Genomic DNA, 7,941 nt, shown 5'->3' on the forward strand with positions numbered 1-7,941 from the left:
CCTGCTAATTGCTGGGAAAGGCTCCAGTCCTTGAGTTGGAACAAGCAATATAGAAAATTAATAAAAGAATGAAGATGCAATTTCACTCATTAGACAGATGTAATATTTAGTTTGACTATAAAATGAACATGCATTTGAAATTAAAGTTCTGTTAAAGGGATAATTATTTGAACAGGATATTTGAAGGGAATTGTTACTTTTCTGTATAATTAGGTACTTTTATAATGCTGTAACTCCATTACTAACTCTGTTACTTTTTGGGAGTATCAACTAGTAATAATTACTAATTACTGTTTTAAAGTAACCTGGCCAACAGTGTTCACAATCACTGTTCAGCTTACTAGATTAACAAAGAGTTGCCCACTGTGTGAGGCGGTGAATTAAGCTGCCACTGCTCTTACACCTGAAACCCACCTGTAGCTGCTCGTATAGCACATCCGGTAATCCAGTCAGCTCCTTTCTGAGGTACTGAGATAAAAAACTTGAGTAGATAATAATAATAATAATAATTAAAAAAAACAGTGCTTTCTGATCTATGTATAAATGCTACTAATGTCCTTTGAGGCTGCATCAGCATCAACATAAAGTGTGCTCTGTTCTGAGTTTGTTTCTGTTATGTCCCTGCAGAGAATTCTCTTATGCGTTTTGCAAGTGAAGACAAACCTCCTGGGGAGAACTTCCTGCTTGGCCGCAGCCTGAGTCAGAACAGGAGAAAGACTGAGCGAGGAAGCAGTCCCACACATTACACTCTCGTCCCTGCTCTCCAGATGCAAGTCTCCCTGTCCACCTCCAGCTCCGACTCTGCATCCCTATATCATGTCAGTTCCGTGTGTCTGTGAGAAGTTAGAGGTAGCTGTAGGAGCACATTGTAGAGCTGAGATCTGCTGAATAACATAATTCTTTTTTTTTTTTTTTTTCTTAATCTGCAGGTGTTTGAGCGCTCCTCGCTGCTGTCGAGATCCAAGAAGAAGAGTAAAGGTAGAAGAATTTGTTTTAGGAGTTTTTACATGAGTGCACGTGTGTATTCTAGCACAAACGTGTTGGTGTTTACGCCTCTGCTCTGTTTCCACCAGCAGCTGGAAGTCCCATGTCTTCAATCAGCAAGCGACGAATTTCTTGCAGGGACTTGGGGCAGGGGGACTGTCAGGGTTGGCTGTGGAAAAAGAAGGATGCTAAAACCTATTTTTCACAGAAGTGGAAGAAGTACTGGTTTATCCTGAAAGACACATGCCTGTATTGGTACATGAATGAAGAGGTGAATATGAGTTCCTTTAAAAAGAGATACTGACAACATAAAACAATTTAAAAAAATTCAAAATGTACTCTGCTTTGCATGTCTCAGGATGAGAAGGCAGAGGGCTTTGTCAGCCTCCCAGAATTCAAGATCGATCGTGCCACTGAATGCAGAAGGAAATAGTGAGTATGAGTTTTGTTGCACACCAAACTTTGTGAATAATTTTAACTTTAGCCTCAAATTTCCCTAAATCTACATACATGTTTCTAAAATACAAATCATATACCAATCAGTGGGATTCTATGGTACTTGTTGAGTTCTGCAAAGATCATCATTGTGTAGAAATAATCTTGGACAGATGACACATTGTTTTTTTTTACTTATTTATTTTTTAGCTGCAGAGGTTGCATTTCCCTTTTTGCTCTTAAAATCATCAATTAAATGAGTTATTTGTGCAAGGTTGCCCAAACTATTGCTTTTATCTATGTCCTAAGCAATTTAAAAGGTTGATGATGGCAAACAACATGCTTTTTTAACCTAAAATTATGCATAAATGTCCTGCTGTTTTTGTATCAGCCTGAACGACTGAATGTATTATTGCATCAGCTTACCCATATTCATATGTTAATTTTTTCTGTACGGTGTGCCCTTGTTCATGTTCTCACATACGGTTAAACTGCTCTCCTTTCAGTGCATTTAAAGCTTGCCATCCGAAGATAAAGACCTTCTACTTTGCAGCAGAAAATGTAGATGACATGTCCCGGTGAGTTTACCAGGCTGATATACCCTAGCTGCAAATTTCCCCAGTCCTGTATTCAAACCCCTGCTGTCCACAGGCTGAATGCTGAATGCTCCTACTGGGCCGCCCACTCTCTTTAAAGCAAAATAGTTGTTACCTAATTGGCCAAAGAAGGAAATACAGATACAAGTCCAAGATGTTTTATTGGATGTGGAGCTGCAGTGCGTCATGAATGTAATTTTTCCCCCACAGGTGGCTGAGTCGTCTCAGTATGGCAGTCACAGGCTACGCTGAGCAGGAGAATATGCACCAGGATCAGGGTGAGATTACTCACAGTCTCTGTTCATGACATATTGAAGTAAATATATGTATGGACCTTCAGCTCCATTGACTTCTACTGCATACTGCTTTTTGCTTTAAGAAGCAGCAGGATTATGCTCTTGTTATTTTTTATATTTGAGCGTCTTTGGCTTCTTCCAAAGAAGCAGGAAATAATTGATAAACACTTCTGCTATTTAAAGGAACCTACATAGAAACCTTGCCAAGGACAATATGCGAGGAAAGATTTGTCATTGGTTTTATAAAGAGGGGGCTTCTTCCTTTATAAGTAATCAGTTAAGTTAGATAACACCTCCAGATGACTTAACAGGAAGTTCTCACTTTTTAGATTCATGCGTCTTCACACTCAGCCTTAACTGTGCTGTTAGTCAGAGCACAGATTTAGAATTTGAGCTTTCTGACCCAATTACAAGGAAATTTGCACCTATGTATGAATCATATTATAACAAACATCTCCTATATGCAGTTCTCATAGAACTTGATTTGATTCAGCCTACAGATAACACAAGTCTGCTTATTAATGACAGATTACTGGAGCGAGAGTGATCATGAGGACATGGAGATGCCCCCAATGCCTAAACAGGACAGTCCACCGCCACCTTATGATACCTATCCTCGAGCATCCTCAGTGAGTTTGGATACTACTTGTGGAAAAGTTTCAGCAGGTATCAACATATGTTGCATGCATATAGTTTTTCTCACAACAATCTGTTTGTACGCAGGTGAGTCCCTACCTGGAGCCAAAACGCAGCCATCTTTCCTCTTCTGACACGTTCCATTCACGCTCCTCTCATGAGGAGTTCCACTCTGAGCCTCAGGAAAGCAGCAGCAACAACAGCATATCCCCTGGGCAGAAGACGAGCAGCCACCGAAACTCTTGGCAGGACCAGATGGAGAGCAACACAAGAATGCACTACCTCCAAACATATCCTGTGGAGGAATCCTTGCAGCCTGAAGACAGAGACCAGCTGGCAATGGAGTACCGAAGGCAGTCCACTCTGCCTGCACAGCGCAGCCTGCTTCAAGAACAGTACAGAGCCCTGCCACTGCCCCTCAGAGCCAGTATTGATTCAGATGCAGGAGGAAAACCTCGCAGCTTCACACTTCCCAGGGACAGTGGACTTCACGCCATCCTGGCAGCCACCGCTGCTGCATCAGATCAGAGAGAACCCCAACATTACCAGCTGGATCATGCCAGAGCAACAGGTCAGACTTAAGGCTTCATATTAACTAGAAAAAGAAATTAAACTAACTCTAACTGTTATTGCATGATTTAAGATTAATGTTTTGTGCTGGTGATTAAAAACATCATGTTTCCAACTACAGTATATCCACACTTACAAAAGCCAGCACTTTGAATCACATGTTAGCAATAAGCTGATGCTTTCACAGTGATAACGTGTTTACATCAGTCACAGTTATGTCATCGACTTGTTTCAAAGGGAAAATGAGTATTAGGGCTAAAATGCTACAGATCAGTAAAAACAAACAAAACAAATGCCTCACAGTTTGAGTTTGAGTGTAGGAGAAATAAAATTACCTACAGTTTCAAAACTAGTTCTAGTTATTAAGTTTTAGTTTCTGTGAATCAGTCCGAATCTTCTACAGCTGAAGGTCATTATAAATATTTCATATAAAAATTCTAAAATAATAGAAGCATGCCCAAAACCAAGCTATTCTAATGTGATAATAATAAAAATCAATTTTTGCTTTTTTTTTTTTTTTTTGCATCTGAGGATAATTCATTGAAACTAATCATTTACTGTAGCTTGTGACTTAGCTGTCACTTCCAATACTACTGTGCATACAAAATATTGGAAATATTTTAGGTTTTGAAATTTAGTTTGAGATATTGTGATAAATCCTTTGGGCTACAAAACACAGACTAATTCATGCTACATTATGCAATTTCTTTTAGCCCAAAAATCTACTTTTTATGTTACGATTTCATGTACATCAGAAGGTTAGTTGATGTATTTAAACTAAATTAAATAGAAAAATTGAGTTGGTTTAAAATATATTCAGATGCTTGGCAGGAAAATCATTTATCTTCACTTGTGGATAAATAACCTGACTGTACAGGACATGCTTCTTCATAAACACTGGTACATTTATGATGACTTAAACATTCTTAGGCATTTCAAAATTGCCTGAAGTGATGGGTGAAATGCCTAAATGCTCATCTTCTGACACTTCTATTTGTAATTTTAGTACAAATTTGACAACAAAGAAGACAAACTCAGCTCAAATATACCATTACCACGTCATATATACAAAAAAGTTAAAAATTAAAAATTAAATAAAATCATTTAATCCAAAACATTTAATAATACTAAGTTTAAGAAAAATCCAAACTAACACAACATAAGAAAGTTGGTGTGGATAAATGGCTACTTATGCTAATATGAGAGGTCTAGAGGAATTAAAAATAAAAATAAAAAACTGTATTGGACCATTAGAAGAGGTTAAGAGGTCACACTCCTCTCATTACCATGAAATCATCCTGATTTGTCCTGATATATGAACCTCTCCATTGGACTGCATACAGTTCAGTCTTTCATCTGTATGGGATTGAGGAAATGCATTTATTTGTCATCAGGTATTTTATTAAAGCCCATAACAGGCAGTCAGAGCCAGCAAATGTCAGGGGCTGAATGCACGCTGTTATTGCTTAATTGGACTGGATTTGAAGCCAGCCTATCTGGCATCCCTCCAAGACCTCCAGGCCTGTTGTCTAAGTGAGATCAAATTTAGTTTCTTATTTGATACTGATTTATCTTGGCATTCCACTCTCCCTTTCTCTCTTCCACATAGTCATGCTCACTCGTCCTCTCTCTTTTCAGTTTCTCTCGTGCCCAATTGAGATGTCGTTGTGCCTCTTGGCTCTGTTTGGATGGAGAAGCGAGGAGGAATCCTTTCAGCCTATGTTAATGTTGGATTTTGAACAGGATAAAGAAAGATGCCTGAGGCCCTTGCTTCTTGTCCTCATTTATCTATTGCTCCCCCATCTATACTTTACACCACTTCCTATGAAGATCTTGAGAGACACAAAACAGGCAGCAAACAAAGCATGATACGTTTCAAAATCTAGCCCCAAAGCTGCAGAATGTCCCTCTCTACATCTACAAATAAAAAACACAGTGACAAGAAACAGGATTAGAGTCTTAGTGTAGTGTGCATGTCATGCCGTTGGAGGGCAGTGTATGTAAACACTATGCAAGGTTTGGGTGATTAATGAGCCATATTTCTTCCTTATTTATATCCCTGGAAAATATAATAATACCACAGAATGCATTCAAAAGAATATATATATATAACTCAAATAAGAAATAAATGGTTGCTCACATAAATGTTGTGTCTGTTAAAACACCACAGTTTTTTTTTGAATATGCTAGTTTAATGTTTACAAATAAGTCTTTTTTTATTTTTTTTTGCAGTGGAATACTTTTAAAAATACTTTTTAATACTTTCATACTTTGAAAATTCTCACTGTTTACATATGAGACTCTTTAAATTTCATCTGTATACATCAACAAATAGAGGTTCTTGATACTCCATTGCCAATAAATATGTTTAAAAAAGAAAAGAGACACGATAAAAAAAAATAGTTAAATCTATTCTGATCAATTCTCAATGGTTGGAATATTGCAAAGGTTTTTGGAAAAACTTGTAACTTCAGTAATAATTGGATTGGACAGTTTAGTATCTAAAGAACTAATAAAACAAATTACCATGTATATTTCTTCTTACAATATGTCTTTAAAGGATTCTATCTTGAGTGATATTTTACTTGTGAGAACATATGAGTGCAGTTCATAAATTCATAAAATTCAATCCACTGCCATTATGTTTTATAAAACCAGTGTTTGCAGGTCTGTCGTATAAATAAAGCTTAACATGCCTGGCACATTATTATTTATTATAATGTTAAGATGTTGTGATAAAAAGTCTTGATTTCATATGTGGTCCCATACAAATGCCTTTTTCAACTTGCAATGGCATAACTTAATTAAGAAATTAAAGTGGCCAGTCTCTAATGACTGAATTCCACTGCTTTAACAGGCTGATGAACACAGAAGGGTAACAAATGTTGTGTTTGAAAGGGGTGTTTGATATTTATATTGCAGCATTTCTTACATACATATCCAGAACTATGTTTAATTTTAGACTAAAGAAAGCTGAGGGTTTTGGTGCAATCTTATGTATATTGTCCCAAAAAGAATCTGTGAACTTATTTGACTGTGCAATTACTGCATGTCACAAATGTTATTTTATAAACTGACAACATTTTGCTGCTTGTCCAGACAACTTCTGTAGGTCAAGTCCTCTTCATTCTCTCAACACACACCCAAGTCTGAAGTGTATTAGGGTAACAATTGTTGAGGATGTAACACACAGTAACTCCTGGAATTTTATAGAGAGATGTAAAACTTTTATTGATGATTGCTCATCCTTCTTGCCAGGTCATGGACGGGATTGCAGAATGCAGACAGACTCGCTTGTAGATTTGTACCGAGCTCTGGAGCAGACCAATCTGTCCACCTCTGCTGACCACAGATCAGCCAGCCGCCTGGAGTACAAACGCTCCTTTGTCCGCAGAGTTAATGACCCCCTCCTAAATGACAAGCTTCATCGCTTGCGTATCCTCCAGAGCTCACTGAAGGTAAAATGGCATGTTTAAGCATTGATTCTTATCCATATTTGTTATATATGATCAATTGTAAGTTCTATTTTAATTTTCTTGCAGAATGTTCCTCTTCAAGACAGAAATCGGTCCTTGGGATTTTTGGGGTAGTCTGGTGAAGATCATCTCCACAGAATCATCTCTGCTTGTGCCTCATGCTGCCAGCTTCCCCTTGCTGGAGATGAAAGGCACCAAACACCATCTTTTTCCCACTTAGCTATCCGTGTCTGCTCTTTTTATTGCTCTTTTAACTTCACTCAGTGTGCAGCAGCACAGAGTATTGATGTCCCTCTTTACCTCATCTCTCTTTTGTAAAAATGAGGACTCTGACAAAAGGCAAAAAAAGATGTCTGATTTAATGAAATAACTTGAAGATTCACAGGGTTTATGGCAAATAAGCACTTTGGGCCATGTCAGAGATTTATCTGAGAGCTTTTGAAATCATAACTCAAATGCAAGGCCACTTCCATGCAGTTGTGTAAAGCTGCACATTCAAAGCAATTCTGATATACACACCATTTCATTATGCATGTATGTTTGATTCATAGTATGTTTGTTCAATGAGTGTACAGGGTGTGTGTGTGTATATATATATATATATATATATATATATATATATATATATATATATATATATATATATATATATATATATATATATATATATATATATATATATATATATATATGTATATGTATATATATATATATATATATATATGTATATATATATGTATATATATATATGTATATATATATGTATATGTATATATATATATATATATATACATATACATATATATATATGTATATGTATATATATATATATATATATATACATATATATGTATATGTATATATATATATATATATATACATATACATATATGTATATATGATATTTGATATCACATTCCAACAACAGTGATTACACAGTTTGTTTTT

The 7,941-nt window shown here is 36.4% G+C and overlaps 1 protein-coding gene across 7 annotated transcripts in view; it reads left to right on the forward strand.

Moving 5' to 3' along the window:
* Nucleotides 1-7,593, forward strand: part of LOC121655014 (connector enhancer of kinase suppressor of ras 2-like) — a 28,902-nt gene extending 21,309 nt beyond the window's left edge. For 6 of the 7 annotated variants that reach the window (XM_042009436.1, XM_042009441.1, XM_042009437.1 and 3 more), the window contains 10 exons: nucleotides 628-818; nucleotides 930-978; nucleotides 1,077-1,255; nucleotides 1,343-1,416; nucleotides 1,926-1,997; nucleotides 2,226-2,293; nucleotides 2,840-2,940; nucleotides 3,035-3,518; nucleotides 6,776-6,975; nucleotides 7,060-7,593. In XM_042009436.1, coding sequence (XP_041865370.1) covers nucleotides 628-818; nucleotides 930-978; nucleotides 1,077-1,255; nucleotides 1,343-1,416; nucleotides 1,926-1,997; nucleotides 2,226-2,293; nucleotides 2,840-2,940; nucleotides 3,035-3,518; nucleotides 6,776-6,975; nucleotides 7,060-7,107 — 1,466 coding nt within the window. In that variant the 3' untranslated portion in view covers nucleotides 7,108-7,593. Of the gene's footprint in view, nucleotides 1-627; nucleotides 819-929; nucleotides 979-1,076; nucleotides 1,256-1,342; nucleotides 1,417-1,925; nucleotides 1,998-2,225; nucleotides 2,294-2,839; nucleotides 2,941-3,034; nucleotides 3,519-5,155; nucleotides 5,506-6,775; nucleotides 6,976-7,059 lie in introns of those variants that run through there. The other variant, XM_042009443.1, reaches the window with a different exon arrangement.
* The last annotated feature ends 348 nt before the right edge of the window (nucleotides 7,594-7,941 follow it).

Source organism: Melanotaenia boesemani, chromosome 15, assembly GCF_017639745.1.
Source record: "Melanotaenia boesemani isolate fMelBoe1 chromosome 15, fMelBoe1.pri, whole genome shotgun sequence".
Lineage (NCBI taxonomy): Eukaryota > Metazoa > Chordata > Actinopteri > Atheriniformes > Melanotaeniidae > Melanotaenia > Melanotaenia boesemani.